At 39.3% G+C, this 21,243-nt stretch overlaps 1 protein-coding gene across 2 annotated transcripts in view; it reads right to left on the reverse strand.

Annotated features, from left to right (window-relative positions):
* SCFD2 (sec1 family domain containing 2) overlaps positions 1-21,243 on the reverse strand; it is a 189,351-nt gene that overhangs the window by 85,697 nt on the left and 82,411 nt on the right. For both annotated transcript variants that reach the window (XM_032685875.1, XM_032685873.1), the window contains exon 5: positions 19,625-19,874. In XM_032685875.1, the coding sequence (XP_032541766.1) occupies positions 19,625-19,874 (250 nt within the window). The remainder of the gene's footprint in view (positions 1-19,624; positions 19,875-21,243) is intronic.

The following is a 21,243-nucleotide window of genomic DNA, read 5'->3' on the forward strand; positions in this document are numbered from 1 at the left end:
ATGAATAAAGAGCAGGCATTAAAAACTGCCTCCACCAACAGTTTCATTTTAGCTGGATTTTTTTTGCTTATTACGATTCCAAATTGAGATCACGTTATTTTTTTTAAAGGGCTATACTTACATAATAACCTCCATTACTGTGCATTTGGTACTGAATTTTCAAAGAACATCAAAGTACTAAACTGGCAGAAATCACTGGCTAGATCCTAGGGATCCAAGTTTTTTGAAGTATTCATCTTTTGGCAGCTGCAGCTTTTTCTGCAGGTGCAGGGAAAACGTTTTATTTAAGCCAGTTTATTCACGTAGCTCAATTCAAAGGCTAGTTCGCTTGAAGCTGAGAAAATCTTTGGTTGTTAGATACAGAGAACCAATTTCCAATTTACGGATAAAAACTACATAGCAATGGATGAGGTCTAGTCAAGTGAAGCTTTTAGGACAGTATGATCTGTCAGTTCTATTATTAACTGGAAAAACTTGCATTTAAATTTATCAAAATGCATTTGAACTCAGTTTTTAAAAGCCTTCAGCACATCTAAGAAAGCTCGGTATACCTGATTAAAAATAAAAACTGTTTGCAGTTTTAAAATTTAATTTCACATTTCATCTGGGTAGAGATTGGTACAATTTATGGGGAAAAAAAATCTATCAAAAAAAATTGCAAAAGCTATATAGTTTTTTAAATAAATGTGCCGCTTAGATAAGACATAACTTTCTGGGGAACAAAGTAAATCTAACTATTGTGTTCAAGCAATAGTCCCTTGTGGAGCAGAATAACAAATAGCTACTTAAAAAGAAAAAAAGTATGAAAAAGTATTGCTAGGACTTAAGCAAGCACATTGCTTTATAGCAACCCCATATCCTAGAAGTTATGTTCCTGAGCGGGGACATAAGCATGCCATACTGAGGCACTGTAAAATTCCAAGACAACTGGAATACCTGCCTTAAGGAACCATTGTTAACTGGTTCTCCTCTTGCTTTATTTGTTGGAGATATGTGTTAAAAATGCAGTGCTTTATAGAATCATAGAATGGTTTGGGCTGGAGGAGACCTTAAAGATCATCTAGTTCCAACCCCACTGCCCTTCCATTGGACCAGGCTACTCAGAGTCCCGTCCAACCTGGCCTTGAGCACTTCCAGTATGGGGCATCCATAAGCTTCTCTGGGCGTTTCTTCCTAATATCTAATCTTTCAGTTTAAAGCCATTCTCCCTTGTCCTATCACTACACACCCTTGTAAAAAGTCCCTCAGCAGCTTTCTTATAGGTCCTCTTTAAGTATTAGAAGACTGCTACTGGATCTCTCCAAAGCCTCCTCTTCTTCAGGCTGATCAGCCCTTGTTGTTGAAAGGCAAAATGTAATTTGTGTCTAGACCATGTTCCACAAAGTGTAAAACTAGACCTTCAACCTTCAACAGCACAAGATATCTCCCTGAGACTCTCAGGGGACCAAAGGAGCTCCTCTCAGCATGACTTCCTGTCAGGAAGAGAGGAGAATGATGTAAGGGAGGTAGATTAGATTAAAATGAATAAAGGAGAGTGTATAAAGATATAACCAATGTCCTTAGAGACAAATGCTGTGGGGATGGGGAGGAAAATGGGAAGTGGGCCTTAGCGCCCAACCAACAACACAGCTGATCACTCGATAGGATGCATTTCTGCTATCACGAGGAGATAAAAGCTGCAGGACCATGGCAGCACCAGCTATGTGCTGAAGAGTGCCAGGGGAGGGCTGACACTACTTCTCCTGTCTCCAAGAGGGTTGCCTGCTATTTTATTTCACTGACAGCTCAACAACTAGGGGAAAGACTGAAGAAAGAGCAGGAGAATGCTGTGGTGAAAGCTATGGAATTCATGAATTTGGATGATAAAGGGCTAAGCATGTCGAATAAAGTTCATGAAACAAATGGTTGTCCAGGCAGCCCAGCAGGCAGGATGATGGCAGGAGTCCATCAATCCTCCTGGCACCCTCTGGCACTGCAAACCTGTTTTCTTGGCCATGCTGGTACAAGCTGATAGACAAGCTGCACTGTGAGCCAGATCAGGGAATTAATCCAAGCTAAAACCAACAACAACCTGTAAAAAAATGCTGTAAACTACTACAAGTCTCTGCTGCTCTACAGTGACCAGGAACAGTTAGTTTTTCATTACTTGTACTTAGACTAACGTCCAGAAAGAATCTTTTTTCTGTTGCATTGTCCTACATATAGAAATACCTTTTTGCAGATATTCAAGAAAACTGAGCAAGCATTTTACCTTATATGTTAATATTTATAATAATGAATAAATCTTCATGGTTATTTCATGGTGACCTCTTGCTTTTTTACGCTGACCTTTACTTATGATGGTACTTGCTCATGATGTAGCATTTGCCTGGGTTAAACTGAGCAACCTTATCTGAACAAAACACAACTTGAACTCATAAGTAAAAACATACGCTATAAAGCTTCATGCACAGTTGCAGGTATCAGTGAACAAAAATCTGTCTCACCTACTCTAAATCATGCAAACACTTGTGTTCAAGACTGTCTTTAGGAAAAAAATCTATTGGTTATTATGAAGTGTAGAAGATGTCAAAATCATACAAGAAAATGAGCCATTTACTTCCATTTCCCCTTGGTAGAGAAAAAACAGAAGCGAAACTGCTCATAAAGAATGCAAATTGATTGTGTGAAGGAAATTATAAAACAAGCTAGTGGATAAGGCTGTTTGGAGGAACATATTCTTCTCTCCATCTACTCCCATGCAAAAATCTAGATAACAATGACTTGCAGACCAGCAACACTGCCTTCTCACTTCTGTGCTAATAAGTACCTTCCTCTTTGATAAAAAGGGTTTAGAAACAAAGCCAGTATTCACAGTGTGCACCTCTCCACTTTGGTCATTAGCACTTGCCCTGCTCTCCACCCAACCTAGGCACATGAGGGGAAACGTGGACCCCACAGCTCAGCTTCTTCTCTTAGATAAGACTGAACTTCAGATACCCGTGGTGAGGCATGATGCCCTCCCAAGGGCCTTGTAGCTTTATGATAAGTGTCCAGAAACCTGAGCCGAGATCCCCTCTGGGTGCATCTGCAATATATCAGAGAAGCAATTTCTACCAGAGCTGGGACTGCAAGGGAGCACTTTGCCCACAGTGACTGAAAATTGTACTGAAATGCCTTCAATGGTAATCTTTTCAAAGTAACTGGTGAATTGTGTTCAAAGAAACTGCTCTATCGACTTGACCACAAAGCAAATTAAAAAAAGTCACATGGACTTGATTCTCAGAGGTGAAGATCACCAATCTAAACAGTCTTCATTCCTGGGCCAGTAGTTAACAAACACCTTTTGAGAATCTGCCAGGAATAAAAAACTAATTTTAGGCACCTAACACGAACAATTAACCACTAATAATACCAAGGCACCTCTGCTACCTAATTGTATAAAGTGTAAGTGAAAGGCTGTGCCTAAACAGTCCCTTAGCAGCCCTTTCTTCAATCACTGCAACACCTTATAAATGGTATTTGATACAGTTTGGAAAAAATGTAGCCAAGCGAGGTAGAAGCATTGACAACAGGCATAAGCCAGCATGATTATTTCCACCCTTCAACAGTAGCTCTGTTTTTACTGACCCAGACACAAACACAAAGGCTGACTAATCATAGAATGTGATGTGTAAATACTTTCTATCCTGTTTGTCAAGGGAATAATTAAGCATGGAACAAAACTGGAAAGCAGACAACAATTTAGCATAATGATATAAATTTCTTTCAGTTCCCTATTCATAGCTCAAAAAAGTGCTATTTTTAAAATGAAACAAAATAAAATTAAATTTTAAGATGAATACCATTATCACATTTGAGTAGCTTGTGTTTTTCTGGCTGCAAAGATAAAATTCAGAATCATACAGGAAAAAAGGTGTACTATCATTAAAGTTTCCAATAACATTAATACATCTGCCAAATAAAAGCAAGTAGAAGGGTTTGCACTTTCAGACCCACAAATTAAGGACTTTTCATGTTAGTATTCTTGTCAACTCTCGGGTCAGACTGCAATTTTCTATTTAACTATGTTTTTCCCCTCTGTGACATTCAGGAAGGACCTGGACAGACCCATGAGAAATTAGCTTTCCTTAATGCAGAAAGTATTCTGCTTATCTAAGCCTTTTCAGAGAGAAGGCTGAAGATGCTTGCCTTAAAATCAAGATTCAAAATCAGGTACTTTTATTTTTGCTATAGCACATTTTTATCCTGAATTCACTGGTTGTCTGGAATATTTTTAATATATTTAATATCCCTTTCTCTTACTTATAAAACTGTTTTTTAAGCCCACAGCATTACTCAGCTATAATGTAATGATGTGAAAGTGTTAAATACAGCCCTTTGGTTTTTTTTCTTCCATGTTTTCCTCTGAACAGTAACAGAGTAATGCTGCATAATATTACATATTTCCTTTTTCCTCCTTACTGTACTTCCATACAGTACAATATCTGAATTCCTAATTTTTAGCCTACTGGACTTTCTACTCCAAGCATATTTTCAGGGTTCCTGATACAGAGCTTCTTAATTGTTACTATCATCTTCACCACATGTTTCAAAACATCTGCAGTACACACATAATTGTTCTATCATGATTGAAAGACTTTCAAAACAAAGATCAAAATGCTTTTCTACTTCACAGATGAGCCAGCATTTGCTTAATAATTGAACACTCACACTTTAAAATCTTGCATGGTGTTTTGTTGCCCACCCCAGCCTCTCATCACTCACACTGGTGTGTGTATAGGGTGATATTTTTACCCAGGTTATTTTTACCTGATATTTTTACCCAGGTTAGGTGAGCTGAAAGGTAACTTTAACACAGCAAACTTTTCTCGTGGGATGTTTATCTTCCACTTGCTTGACTGAAGATACAATTAGAACTTCAGGCTATAGCTGGTTTGTACAGCACCAGTTTTTATGCTGCAATCTCTTCTGGTTTGGAGAGCAAACACAACAGTTTATTAAGGGCATGACCCAGAGCATGCTGATGTAAGTGGAAGAATTCATATTGACTTCAATGATCTTTGGTCTGATGCCTAAGTAAACTCAAAGACATAAGCTCTATCTAGCTAAAAATAGCAATGCTGTTGAGACCTTCTAATGTTTTTAGGGGTGAGAACCATTCAAATCAAAAGATAAATTTTCAGCTCAGCGTTAAGGATCCTGTGGACAGCTGCCATTGAAAACTATACAGGCTCTTCAATAAACTTTCAATTTGCACAACCTGCATAACTTAGACACTTGACTGCATGACTTGCATGCAAACTGGTGGGAAATCAGATTTGCTGTAGATTTAAACAACAGCAACAAGAGCTTGCACAATTCTGCTTAATTGCTTACAAAGTGCTCTTTTGGCAGTGGTGTGCCTTCAAAAGAATGTGAAGGCCATCTAATCTCTTTATTTTAAAAAGCTGCTGTACACAAGAAAAAAAGAGTAATTAAAATGAAATTACATTAAAATTAAGAGGAACGTAGAGTTCATTAATCTGTGATAATTTAAAAGGAGATAGAAAATCTTTTTAAGGGATGTCTTTGGAAAGTTCTGTCTTAAAAAAAATTCCAGAGCTTTTTCACATTCACTTTCCACTTATTTAAATGCTTTTCTACATATAGAAAATCCTATCTGCCATGCCAGTGTTGCCTGCATCTTATGTGAAACAAAAGTATAAATTCCCTACTTCCATATCTCTTTTAGGATGAAATATTTTCAAATTAAATAAAAATCTATCAAAAAATCAAGCCGAAATTCACACAGATTTTCTATTGAATCAAATGTAGAAATAGATACACACCTATACCCTCAACAATAGTACCTTATTTATTGGTGGTATATGGCAATTAAAATCAATTAGTACTATTAGCTCTTTTACATTTTTTACTTGTTATTTTTAGTTCATATCAGTTATTCACACTCTATGCCTAAATCCTCTTTCAAATGAAAAGGTAAATTTTTAATATTAGGGAGATACGATAAAAATATTTCATTAAATAACACTTTAGGAAAATAAAAGCGATACCCTGTTAAAACTGAGAATATTCCACAGATGTTTTCACTTTGGCTAGTGAAAACCTTACCTAATGGGTCTAAGAGAGAGAGATTCAGGCAGTGCTTCTGAATGCAGCAGCTCCCAAAGCAGAGTTTGCCTATAAGTGAGCCCTCCTGCAGAAGCTGGTACCAAAATAGGACCCACAACAGTACAAGCCTGGAATCAGGCTGCCCAAATAAAAACTGGGAATTGGTAATCTGGGAGATAGATTTTCCTCAGACCAAGTTATTGCATCATATATTTTTTAAACCTAACAAAAATGAAAATCTAGACTAAGTACACACATGGCAAATTTGCACATTCTTAGTCTAATTTTGCATTGCTGTTTTTCCTAGCATCTTCTTGTAATATCACTGAAACTATTTTATACAGTGGATACTGGGATTAAATTCCCCCAGCTGCAAACCAACTGTCCTTCAGTTCAGCTCTGATGAAGACTTTACAAATGGTGCTTATGTGATGGGGTGTACAGTCTGATACAATTGGTTGTTAGAATTCAACAAAGGACAAGGTAGTTTAGCAGGTGCAGGTAACTTTCTCCTCAAAAGTCTGCCCTGATTAAAAAAGGCAAGCTAATAACTGAGAGACTTGCACATTTCAAACAAGACTAGGCTTATCACTAAAGAAACAATTATTAATTTGAATTGACCATTGTCAAAACAGTCAAAAGACCACACAGAAACCAAAATCACCCCAGAATACATTCTGCAATTGCTGTGAAAAAAGCAAATAAATGTATTTTATGCTAGTAATTACTATCTGTAAAGAAATCCCTACATTCAGGAAGGGAAGTTAAAAAAAAGGATGGGAGGGAAGCATGGAAATAATTGTTTAGTTACTATGAACATAAGAAAATACATTTCTCTGAGATTAACTCTGTGTCAGCTTTGGAGCCCTGAAAGACTGCTAGCTGTCCGGGCATACATATTTTACCACTGAAGTATGCTTTTGTTTCAGAGTGGTTGAGACCCCCAAAATGATGTAATCCCCAGCGGAAGACTGACAAGCTTTGAGATATTCCAAAACACAGATGACAGACAAAATAGCAAGTAATCAGTGTAACCATATTGTATATTATCTTGCAAGAATCCAACAACACAAATCTAATGCACCAGATAACAACATCGCTTTGAGCAAACCTGAAGTAGAACGTCACAAAGATTTTTCCAACGAAGAAATCATTCAAGAAGAACAATTATCTACATGGGTGGAGGGAAGAAAGATGGAGGCGAACATATGCCTTTCATAATTAGGGGTCTGATTATACTGTAGCCGAAAGGGATTTTTTACATTTTAAATTTGATTACACTTCAGAATGAAGTACACTAATTGGTATTTCTGCAGTCTGTTTGAGGAGAACTTCATCTACTTACGGAGGGGGAAAAAATAACAAAAACCAGTGACCTTCATACCATCTATGCCTAATATCTAGTACTTTTGCCTGAAGTATTCATGGTTCCTCTTCAATTGCTGAAGCTATCTCTGGGAATAAGTGCTCTATGACTCATCTCAGTTTATCTCCAGAAAACCAGGAAAGAGATAATAGCAAATATACTAGAATCAAATAGATATTAAATCCAACAATCACAGCTGCTACAAGGAAAAACAAATCAAATGACTCTATGCACTACTACAAGTAAGAGACTGGAAGACATTATTTGCACAGGCAACACACAAGATGGTACCTCAAACCCAGGACCACAGAGGGAGTTAAGGAAGGGACATGTGCACCGAAAAGTGCAGAAACCTCCACTTACTACAAAGGCATGATGCACTTCCATGGAAGCAAAAGTAACAAAGAATGTCTAATAAAACCTGTAAATAAGTATATATTACCACTTACACAAATTCTTCTTTCTTGAAACACAGGCCAGGTGAATGTGTATTTTATGTCTAAGACAAAAGGACTGAGAAAGAACCATCATAAACTGATGACTGTGACTTAAGGACTGTGAACTCAAAGAAAAACATCCAGACCTTTAGACAAGAACAGCGTCGGTGAAAGGAGATGAACTTCCAATATAAGACTATTTCTGAAGAAGAAGCATTTTGCGGAATGTAAAGGAAAGAAAAAGGCACAAATTAATAATTACAAACAGAAATAAAGCAACATCCAAACTTAGCAACCTGACCTTCATTGATGAAAGCCCCCAGGAACAAACTGGGGACTGTCAACCATCCCGCTGGGGCTCCTGGCAGACAAACCATAAGCCAGGAAGGTATGCTGCTCCATAGGTACATCACCAACTTGGTGAAGGATGGTTCCCACACCTCTCCCTCGGAAACAGAGGAATAGGCACTTCCTAAGTCTGGTTCAAGGTATCCAATTAAACAAGATGAGTCATGCCCTCAAAAAAACTCTTTCTAGGCCACAAAAAGACAGGCAGACAGACAAGGTTCCTATTTTAAATTTGCATTGAAGTAGGGAGATGGGAACAAACCCAGTGTTCTCCACTTCCATCCATCAATACAAATCTGTGTTTTGAGGATGCAATGTAGGAACAGGGGGTTTAGAGAGCTATAAAAAACAAGCATAATGTCTTTGTTAAATTTTATTTTTATTTTTTCCTTTTTAAAAATTCACTTCATAACCAGTTGTGGATGGAACTATCCTACAGTAGCTTGTTCCGTGGAACAGAGGAGATCTACAAGTGAGACAGAAAGAACATTTTCACCTGGGGACACAGAAACTGGTCACGGAAGTCTCCCCACCATAAATGCTTGACCTGAAATTAGGAATAAGAAAGGGTAAGAAGGTACTTTGCCTACACAAATGAAGCAAAGGTATAAGACACCCTGCAGGTGGGAATATGAGGAGACCAAAGGCAGACTTTTAGAGGAGGTAAACAAAAAAGCAGATGTAGCAAGGAGCTAAAGGCAGACTGGATACATGTCAGTGATGGAGAGGCAGAGGGAAGAATTGGGGCAGCTGGCTGGAAATTGGGGCAGATGTAAAAACAGATGGACAGGGAGCAATATGAGAGGGATGGTAGAGGAAAAGCATTGTGGCATGAAGAGACAAAAGAAGCTAAAGAAATATAGGCAGAAAATCTCAAATTGAATCAATTATTCATAAGCCTCCATATTCTGTTGCTGTCAAACACTGACAAAGCCTAGGTGGCATGTTTATCTGCTGGTAAACATTTGGTCCATTTGGAAGACAACCTGCTATTGCACTGATCACTAGTGCAAGCAGCAGATAGGTATGATGTGCAGCCAAATTATTTGAACTTGCCAGTAAAATAAGTATCATTCTCTACAGTTAAAATGTTGTTTCAGCTTTGAAGTATTTTGTTTGTTTACTTCAGAAATTATGTTGAAAGCATCAAAGGAACAACAGTGAGTTTTGAAAGGCAAGGAATCAAAATTTAACAAATGCCAGAATTACCGTTTCTCAGTACGAACAACAGTAAGGAACACATTCCCCACTTTAACACAAATCCACGCAAGTCAAACACATATTTGTATTGTTTTTCATTAGGTAAATGTGTCTAATTGGTTATGACTGGCTGCTGCCACCTCTCATCAGGCAACTATTTCCACAATAATGTTTATTTTCATGAATAAAGTGGGAAATTAAAAGAAAATCCGTCATCTGGTACTAGACTAGCCTCAGCAATGCATTTGACTTTCTAAAATTGTGTAGGACACAAACATCATTCTGTTATTTTCACAAAACTCTCAATTAACAAAGCACCCGCAATCCAATTTTGCAAACATTACTTTTCCTGCCTGACGAAATGATATCCAAGAAAAAAAGGGGTGGGGGAAAAATCCTTAGGCTATGATTTGTGAACTTTCCTGTCTTGACAGACCACAGTCCCAGTGTCTGCAAGAGAGCAGAAGGGTCACAGCAAAATGTAACTTGACCTGAACTTTAACCATCAGCAGTGACATTTACTCAACTATAAAATTTAAAACTAAACAAGAACAAATAGGGAGAAAGGGATTACAAGAGCACCTTCTCCCTGTTGATTTAAAATACAAGACCATGAGAGATCTGCCTCTTATGTTTATACTGTAAGAGCCTGAGTACATATGGTTCTGCTATTGAGATGTTAAGGTGACCAACACAGCAACAGTGTTGCAAGATGAAAGATGGGTTATTGTCAATTATTCGAGAGATTTACTCTGCGATACCAGAGGACTGTGTAACTCCATTTTATGTCTGGGCTTGATTGCTTCTTGAAATACAGGATTTCAGCATATTGCATCATCATTAAAATATGTGGAGATTGCTAGCCTGACATAGGTTGACCATCCAAAATTCAAAGAACAGAATTCGCACCTGATAAAATCTCATGGTAAGCACTAGAGAACTACCACCACCACTGAGCTGAATAAAATAACTAGAAATACAGAAAGGCGGCAATAATTCCTGCTTACCTTGGCAGAGGTGATGCTTGTGCCATCAGATCCAGTACACAGTGTGGTATTTAAAACAGACACCAACTTGACAAAAATTACAATAGAATACTTAGAAACTCTTACAAGCAAGCACTCAAATGAACCAAGCAAAATTTTGCAATCTACAGCAAACACCTTAATATTTGTGTCTGTATACTAAAGAAAGACAACTCTCAAAAAATCTCACTAGTTTTCTGTAATAAGGGTGGTGACTAACAAATCCTTTTTTTTCTTCCTTTTTTTTTTTTTTAATTTTGACAGTTATTTAATATTCTACCATTTGTGGTTTGCCAGGCTGGGTGTGCTCTGAAAAACAGCAAGAATTTACTCATAATTTTACAACATGATGTCAAAACTTGAAGGTTTGTCAAGGAAGTCACTCATATGAAAAGAAGAAAAAAATTATTTAACCATGCCACATGCACATAAAAGTACCTTTTAAAAAGGTGCCTAATTCTAAAGAAGCCTCTGTTTTCATTTTATTCTTAAAGCAAAGATGTATCTGATGTTAGAAGCATCTTCTAAATGCTATTGAAATTGCATGCTGAAAAGGAATATAAATCATTAATGAAAATCACACCATATCAGTTTCCTGTTGCAGTTGGCTGTCCGCTAACTTGGCAGTGAGACAGTGGCCTGCAGAGCTGCAGGCATATGTCTCATGTTAAAAAACAGAAAAAAAGACTGCATGTTATAAACACTTCAATGAAAATCACTATCCAGTTTGGAGTCAACTGAGACCAGGTGCTGAAGACAAGATAAACAGACAACATATGGAAGTTTAAAAAAAATCCCCAACGCACTGGCTTTCCATTGGCATTGTCTTCTACCACACATTTTAACATACATCACGAAATCTAAATAAAATATCCTTGCATGTGTGCAGAGCAATCAGATTTTTCTCACCTTTAGGAACATAGCTTTTTAACACTGATATTTAAGATATGCCTCCTATTTTTAAAACCTATAAAAAATATGCCCATGCAAATCTAGATATAAAGTAATTCAGAAAACTACTGCAATTTGTCTTCCAGACAATTCACTAGAAAACCCTCCATGTTTCCCAGCTGAGAAATAGCCCAGGAATCCACCCAAGCAGTGACACAAAGCCTGCAGTCAGTGTCTGCTGATTTGGCTCACTCATCTTCCACTTGCCATCCACAGATTTTGACCAAAAATGGGAAAAAGCTTTTAGAAAGGTCACAGCAGAAAGGTACTTCGGTCTTGGAGAGCTCAAGGATCCTAAGGGGAGCTGATAAAACTTAGGTCATTTACTCTGCACCTGCAGAGTCAGTGGCTAAAGTGGAGCAGGTCATTGCTTTGGTGCATACCCAATTTCTCCTTGTTTTTGCAGAGATTACAACAAAACCCTTGAATCCTTCTGACTGTTGTGTAAATTAGATTAATATCTCAGGACAACTGAAGTGATTTTTTTCACCCAATGGCTCTGTTACCATGAAGCAAAGGACTGATGTGTTGCAGCAGTGGCAGCATCTCAGGATTAATTAAACTGCAGAAGCTCCCTATGCAGCCCCTCTCAGACAGTCAAGCAGCAGCTTTGATTTTGTCTTCCCAGTGCTCCTGGCAGAGCGAACGTCACCATCCTCTGGGACTGCTGGTCCACAAATGCTTTCCACTGGGTTGTGTCCAAAACACATTGAGAAAATGATACAGATACTAGGAGATCATCTTACACACACCCTGTTCTAGTTAGAGAGGAGTATTTTAGGTGTCTATAAAATCAGCTGGGGCAAAAGGAAAAGTCTCCTAACATCCAACTTTCACTTCAGAATTGGGAAGAAAATGGGTTTTCTCTGGCTGCAGTAATAATGCCTGCATGGTGGCAGGATGAAACTATTTAGCTCTAACATTGTCGTACAAAGCAAAAGAGAAAACTCTTTCCAACTGTATCTTATCTGCACACCAGCCTGGGAAGGCTCTGCAGGGCAAGGATCACCTCCTTGCTACTGGGGGAGGAGGTGAGAAAGGGAGCATGGGAGAAAGAGAAAGAAACATTGTCATAATCTGAGTTGACTTTCTTTTTAATCATTTGATTAGAGGCTATTCTATGAGAAAGTTTTTCTTCCTTGAAATTTACCCACGGTGGAAGCAGCCGCCACACCACAGCCACACCACACCAGCATTTACTGCTCCTCCCTGCATCACAGCAGATTTAGCCCTACACAGACCACACTCTGTGACATTTCTGGCATTTGCCTTCACTGTGGAGCTGCAGTTATGACTTGCAGGCTACAGGACAGAGCAGAATAATCAAACAACACAGCCTACAATCATGCATATAAACAGGCCAACCTGGTGGGAAGAGGGTTTTTTCCCAATTTAAACTGGAGTGCAAAGCTGTCCCACTAACATTAGGCCTGAAAATGACCCTTTAGCATCAGGGACTAGTAGAAGCTAATCAGTATTTCTGAGAGAAGCCTGTTTGGACATTCAAAATGTTTAGAAGGAATTCTCCCACCCTCTGTAACCCTTCTGAACTCTTAACATGAACCATTTAGCTCAATGTGCTGGTTTGGGCTGGGATACAGTTAATTTTCATCATAGTAGCTGGTATGGGTCTATGTTTTGGATTTGTGCTGAAAACTGGGTTGATAACAGAGGGATGTTTTAGTTCCTGATAAGCAGTGCTTACACACAGTCAAGGCCTTTTCTGTTCCCCATACCACCCCACCAGCAGGAGGCTGGGGATGCAAAAGGACTTGGGAGGGGACACATCCGGGACACCTGACCCCAACTGACCCAAGGGATATTACAGACCATATGGAGTCATGCTCAGCATAAAGAGCTGGGGGAAGAATGAGGAAGGGGGCGATGTTCAGAAAGATGGCATTTGTCTTCCCAAGTCACCATTAAGCATGATGGACCCTGCTTTCCTGGGGATGGATGAACACCTGCCTGCTCATGGAAGTGATGAATGAATTCTTTGTTTTGCTTTGCTTGTGCACACAGCTTTTGCTTTACCTCTTTATGTCTCCTATTGTCTTTACGTCAACCCACGAGTTTTCTCACTTTTACTCTTCTGATTCTCTCACCATCCCACCAGGGAGAAACGAGCGAGTGGGTGTGTGAGGCTGAGCTGCCAGCTGGGGTTAAACCACAACAATCAGAAACCTTTGTTTTGTTGGGGAGTTGATGCCTATTTTACTAAACCTACTGGCAGACAGATTTCCACAGATGCCTGGAATCATGGAGCAATCCTTAAACCTGAGTCTAGTACCCAGACATGCAGGAATGCCACAGCAGGACCCAGCATTGCTAACACATGGCTCTTATTTTTTGTGCAGATAATGTAAATGCTGAGTTCCTGAAGCGTGAACGGGCAAAACAGAAGCTCTTGAGAAGGCTTGAAGACAGCACAGCTAATTAAAACTTCTCTAAATCTTTGTAAACTCAGAAAAGACAATATTTAATTTCGATTTTTCTATACTTCTCTCGATAGCAAGAAACAACTTGGTTGCAGCTTTTTTTATTTTATAGTTCTCAGCATAAATACCTACACTGCATAGGAACACCAGATTAACTCTTCTCTGTCTACATGTTGCCATTAATAAAGCGTTTAACTTCTTTTCAAGTCATCAGTTTTTCCCATCAGTTCTACTGTGAAACCCATGGATTACTTGGAAATAAGCTAGTATTCATGGGAGGGATAGGGCTAGCCTTCCACTGAACTAGTGGAAACTTTAAAGAAAACACTTGTAATAAAAGCATGGAAAATTTAAAATCACTCAGAATTTACTCTTGTATTTTACGTTTTAAACAATGGTATATTTTTCTGAACTGTATGAATGTGTGTGTGGGAGGAAAATCACTACAGATACCTGAGCTAGACCTCCACTGCGAAGCTGGGAAAGCCCTCTCCTACACAAGGCAGGTGGCACACTCAATCAAAAGGGGCTACATTATAACCTCAGGCAAGGACTTAATTTCATACTTACCTACCCTTAATATAGCCACGTTTGGGAAATTGTTGCTCCAAACCATCAGTGAAGAGAAAACCACAACTAAATAAAAGTGACTATGTCTCCTCTAAGGGAACTGGCTGTTACTGTCTTGGAATGTAAATGTTTATTGCAAAACCAGGACTGATTTTAGGATTAATGATACTTGGGCCATAGTAGCATCAAGGTAATGAAATTATAAACATTCATTAGTATGTAACTTCATTAACATGTAACATCTCCCCCCAAGAATCATGTGCAGAGGACAAGCAGCTAAGACACCATCTATCTACTTCAGTATGGCAATGCCTAAACTTCACAGAATCCTAGAATCCCAGAATCCCAGAATAGTGTGGGTTGGAAGGGACCATCTAGTTCCAACCCCCCTCTGCCATAGGCAGGGAACCTTCCACTGGTCCATCACCTCTACCCTGTTCTTCCAAATTCAACCTGAACCTATGAGAAAAAAGAAGAAATAGCTTCCAACTCCTTCCCCCAGAACCCCAAAATTCAGACATATCTCCAGACAAATAAAAGATGAAGAATCTGATCTTATGATTCCCAGTCCCTAAATTTATACATAGGTCTAAAAATGCTACAAGACAGATTTCAGACAGCTTGTACTTCCCCTCCCCAGCCCCAGCCCCCTCTCTACCCCAATGCAAGACTCTAGACATTAAAAGAACTCTGCATTTCCACTTTGGTCCTTAAACAAAGATTTCTCAGTTCGCTTTTCCCCCTGCATTATACAACACATAGAATTTAGAAAAAGGCGGAAAAGGTCCAGAAATCCATTTTGTGATTAAAACTTTCAGGTTTTAGAAGTTGATAAACAGCAGTTCCTGGTACAAGAGGGTTTCTGCCATACCTGTGCTCAAGAGGATGCAACTGATACCTACAGCCCTGCCAGGTGAGAGGTACTGCATTTGGGCAGCACAGCTGGCTGCCTATGCCTTTGGCTGGGCTGCTGGCCTCCAGAGCACACCATGAAAGGCAGATCTGCTCTACAAAGCTCCCACAGAGATGTGCAGATGAAAAAGAAGAGAACAGCACAGCTGAAAAAATAAATTTTTTAATTGCTTTGTGGCTCTATTAGCATTGCTTTTGCATGCATTGCACACAACTCTACACTGACATTTAAGAACTAGATGAACAGATAAGATTTTAAAATAAATACACTCTTTTACAGCTTTTTTTTTTTTTAAACAGCTGCCAAAAAGCCCCACCCCAAAAGCTCCCAAACCCAACGTTATGGGAAAAGCATCATTTTCCATTATGTTTTGGTCTATTCTGTTTCCCCTCCAATTTGTAATATTCTGCTGAAATCAGTGATGTAGAACATATGTCCAAGGTAAATCACACCAGGGAGAAATCTTGGAACTGTTACATGCAGTTTTATTACCCAAGGCATTAAGATAGCCTACCACTATACTCACTATTTAACAGTTCCATCAAACACAACAATGCCAATGTACTTTTATATTATTATGCATGCAAAAAAATTGTATAATATTTCTTAAAACTCATTGGGTGATTAATGCATTGCATTCTCATTTTAATTAACAGTTCCAGGATATTTTTTAGTGCTTCAATGAAACAGGGTGTTACATAAATGCAGAATGTTATTGTATAAATATTTTGGAAAACACATGTTCAAGCAACAATAAAGTTGAAAATCCTAACACTCAACGGCCAGGAAATTGGAAGGGCTTACGCTTCTTACACAATATAAGGTTATTCAAGTGCTGCATCTTAAAAGTATTCTGCATAGAGCTGTAATCATCTAGGCTACCTTAGGGAAACCTAGTGTGCCCAATGGGACAGACAGACCCTGTCTGTCTCTGAGAACTGCTTTCTTTACAGTACTGCAAATACTAGTCCAGTTTCACTAGGTAACAAACAGCACAAATATACCCTGTACACCTATGAGCTGCCTCTTTTAGGGGACATTTGCACTAGTTCTGTGAGGTAGTTATATGACTGGAGATTGCCTGTAAGTGTGGACAAGCATTAGTAAGTTTACATTTAACAAGTAAAATAGGAATAGAAGATACCTCGTATAAACCTTTACTTTGACTGATAATTTGACCTCGAAAGTCAAGTTTTCTAAAATTTTACAAGGGTTTTGCATTTTATTTCTCAAGTGACTGTATGGGAACAACAGATAAAATCAACAAAAATGTGTATTTCTCAAGACTGCACAACTTCCATGCCTTGCAGAAAAGTGGAAAGCAAAAGGCTGAGGAAGCAGTTCAGAGCCACAGCTGAGATATGGCTTTGAATTTCAACTTAAACCAACCAAACAGCCTTAGTGCAATGCTATGATGAAACAAAACCCAAAACATCAGGTACCAGGTGTATCAGGAAGCAGAACACAAAGTCCCCTTTGTTCAAAGACACATAATCACTAGCACCTGAAAATGTAATTCCATGGTTTTCTGCTTCAAGTTCCAAAATGAATCACACAAAGCTTAGAGCACCAGTCCACTTCATCAACTTCAAACTGAGACCCAGAGAAAGTTACTTGCTGAATATCATACAGTCTCATTTACCTCTTAAGTACTTCATCGTGTGTAAGAATAATCGAAACTATATTGTTCTAGTCCTCTGTGGTGTTCAGTCCATACACCAAATGCAGCCATGGCTCATAGAAAATACAGTATATAATCATGAAATTGAAGACTGTGCTACAACGCACACAGGAGTCAAATGACAGTTACATGGGAAACAGAGTTACTGACATTGGAGGGCTTGGGTTTGCAACCTATGTATTATAACTTCTCTGTAGTTTTACAAGGAACAGTGAATTTTTCTATCTGTTGCTATAACCCCAGCTGTCCAATCATGGATTGCCAGCAGGGTTTGAAAATTCAACCTGGAGGTGAGGAGTGAGCCAGCAGTCAGCGTCTTGAACTCACCCAGTAACTGGCCCAGTCCTTACCTTGATGGACAGGTGAAAATAAAAGACTGTGAACATTTTACTTTTTCTGATCATGAGTGAGAGATTCCAAGAATTATTGCAATTTTTTTTTAGTCTAATTAACTTTTGTGGCAAGAGCAAAAAAGGCTTTCTCTTGTTTCTGTTTCTTACAGTAAAATGAGGGCAGAATGCTGAAGGTCTGAACCATGATCTGTCCAGACGCATGGCTGTTGCTAACTTGCAGAGCTGGGTTGCCTCTGTGAAAATATGCCAACCAGTATCTGCTAAAAGGAATAGTCAGTCTGTAGCTCATAGAAGTTCTGCTGGTAGCAGGAGATGTCTCAACATTATATCTGTGATTGTACAAAAAGGAGAAACCAGCACCGCTATCTATTCCCTGATTTTCAGCCCTGCTACTGAGTCCTGATGCGCCTCTGAAGGAAAGCCTAAGGATGCTCCTATGGTTCTGACCTGCTTTGCCTCTCAAGTAGCGAGCAAAGTACCTAAGGTTCAAAGGACAGCAGGCTGTAAAACAGGCCTGGCAAAACAGAGATCAAGGAGGAGTAGGTCTAAGGCTGGTCAAGTTTTATTAGTCTTCCCAATTCAACTGTACTGCAAATATAGCAACTGGCAAATTCAGCAAATTCCACCAATGCTAAGAAAGCAAACTGCTGGATGAATAAAGCCTTGAAAACTACCTATGGAGCATTCCTAGAAATTTCATTTTATACTTTGCTCCCAAGAGAATCCTTATTTTTAGTCTTGACAGTAGGTTTTAATTTTGCTTTGCCCTCTTCTATTAATAACTCAAAAAGAACTAAATAAGATGTAAAAATGAAGAATGTTGATGAATCAAAAAAGTATGGAAGCATACTATCATACACTTGTGCAGATAGCACAAACATAGTTGTGCACAGGTACAGACAGAAGGATGCAAGGACTCCGGCTTTGTGTTATGCAATTAATTTCCTCACGTAACAATGATGTGCTTGTTCTAAAACTACCTGTACTGGGTCTCTCCAGAGCTTTTCTTTGGTACTTGACTGAAGTTTTAGAGACTTAAAATCTTTGCATACTTACATTAGGCCCAATGAAGAGAAACTGTGATAAAACTGTGATTTAAAACATCTCCGATCACAGGAGAAAATGGAAAATACGAAAATGGAGATTTAGAAATGACTACACTGCATCCAGTAGAAGACACCACTGAAGTTCTGAGAAAACACCATATAGTGTACAAGATGTACAGTACATATTGAAAAAAAAGGAGAGCAAAAGCCTACAAGAAGCCTGGAACACTGTGGGCATCATGTCCAGGAGTATTAAAATAACAGCACATTGCAAATATGACTGAATATGTCCATTCCTGGAGTAAGTCTTTCAACCACTACAGTGTTTTACACTCAAAGCAACAGCAGACTGGTAAGACCACACCTGTATTTCAAACTAGGAGCAGAACAGTACCAGAATAACCAACAGCAGTATTATAACACTTCCCTGGAGACTCCACACTTAGGCCCATCCTTTGCAAAGGCTTTCAATTGTAAGCTCCTCTAAACATCTTGATTTCTGTTCATATGCTCACCACCTCAAAGATGACCTGGTCAATGACCTCCTCAGTATTATCAAATACTGAGAAAAACTGATAACAGGAAGTGATGTCCCTTCTGTCATGCTAGACCACCCCTGAGCCATAATTCATTTATTTCTAATAAAGTTTTTAATATTTTTTTTCTAAAATTTGACACCAGCAGCAAGAGGTTATGGCTTTCCTGCTCTGTGAGTGCTCACCTAAAAAAAGGCTTAGCATGCTATTTTTAAAGGCTAATGTTCATGTTGTTTCAGCAAAAAGCTCAGTGTTGGTTTTAGACACATTTCTTCTTTTATGTCAGACAGGCCAGCTCCTTGTATTCACAAAGCAACTGTGGTTCACTGAACATGCTTCCAGGACTAATTTTGACTTCCCAGGGTCAACTTTACACCAATCAGTGAAAGAAATTGTGGAAAAGATTACCTTACGAAAACATACAAACTTAGCCAATCTTTAACAAAAAGAACAACTTGTAGAGCTTTCATCAGACTCAGCACTCTTCAAGGACAGCCTGTCAGCATTTGGCATATATGAACACGGGAGATGGAACAAAGCTACAGGAAATCCTTTTGCTTACTCATGTACTCTCAGCACCACAGACCAGTCAAGCCATTTTTATACACTTTTCCCAGTTCCCACATTCCCAGCCATCCAATTTCTCACCACACAAGCAGAATCTTACCTGTAATTTTCTGCAACAAAGGAGATGGCTCTGGCTCATCACAAATTGCCTTGGCTAGGGCCTTTTTCACCTCTTCTTCAGCTGCATCCAGCTCTTTTCCACTTTCGATTTCTCCAACCACAGAATATATGTATACCAGCAAGACAAGGAAGTCCTCACAGGTATAATCATCTTTCGTTCTCTCATTGTAAGACTTGATCATTGGCAACAACTGGTTCAAAACACTGGGCATTTCTGATTCGCCAATAGTCTGAAAAACAAAAGTAAGATCATGTCAAATTGCCTCTGCAGTGCTTGTCAGTTAGTATCAGACATACTCCTGCCTGCACCCGCAAGCTATTATTTCTCATAATAGCAGAGCTCATTTAATAAAACATTGCTGAGTATTCACATTCTCATTAGTCAGCAAATGGTGCTGTAACTTACTTGCTTCTCAGACAGCAAATTTATTAGTTTTCTATAGTTTTCTCTTCGGAACTCATGATAGCAGCACCTTAGCACTTGAAAAGCCTGATGATTAGATCTTCTTCAAGTACCAGTATGATAAGAGGATGGGAGCATCCATTACTGTGGTATGGATAGAAAGCACAAGGTCAAACACTTCCTCTAAATTTTGGGCTTCATCCTTGGGCCTGATTTTGTACTGGAGCAAGGGCTTCCATTGACTTTAGTTGCTATTGCAAGCTCTCAGCGTATCTGCAAACCTGACCCTACATTTTCAAGTCAGAAAACCAGAAAATTAGTAACAGAGGGAACCACCTGTGAAGCATGTGGTTTAAGTGACCAGTGTGGTCTCCTACAAGAGCTCTACGACAGATCAAGGACAGAGCAGCAATCATCAGCCTGGCATGGGCCCTGACCCTCTTCTCCCTCAGCCTCCTTCACAGTCCACTCACCAGCTTCTCAAGCCGTGTAACAGTGGGTTTCTACACCAAAAAGGCCTTCTTTGCAAGGCAGGTCATACTCACTGCCACAGCACATCCATGCTGCAAGGCGAGTAAGGCAAAAGCCATGCAGAAGTCTGGAGAAGCGTGGTTGTGAGGCTGGAAGATGATCATAAAGTGTATATAAGGAGAGGAAGGCTGGCAGACAAAAGGAAGGGAAAACTGAGAGTATGCTGGGATTTCCCAGTAATTGAAATTGCTCTTGCTTCTTCTCATCACTGTGGGAGAGGTCTCCATACAACTTTACTGGAGTTGTAAAAAGGAGACTTCAGACATGAATGCCCTCAAGTGCCATGCTGACATACACGTCACGTAACACCGAGGCTGGGGATTAGATCCACTGTGTATGTCTCTGCCACTCAGAGCAACACAGTGACTAACTATACCATCAAACTGCCACCCTCGCTGCCCGCAAACACCTGTGAATGAAATCTTCACATGCTAGTTTTCTGCTGTAGCTTAGTCTGGAGCTCAGCAGTGGGATCAGAGAAGAAGTGGAGCCACTGCAAGGCAAACAGGAGCAACACACTGCTCCTGTGTGGAGAGGGAGGTGTAGGAGAACAGCCTTTGTCTCCCAGTGGTACTGATTGCTTTGATCCAAGCAATAGGTCTCCTGCAACACCAGTACCCTGCCCCTTGTCCCGAGATCACCAAAATGATCACCCTGTGAAAACC

Source organism: Chiroxiphia lanceolata, chromosome 4 (assembly GCF_009829145.1).
Source record: "Chiroxiphia lanceolata isolate bChiLan1 chromosome 4, bChiLan1.pri, whole genome shotgun sequence".
Lineage (NCBI taxonomy): Eukaryota > Metazoa > Chordata > Aves > Passeriformes > Pipridae > Chiroxiphia > Chiroxiphia lanceolata.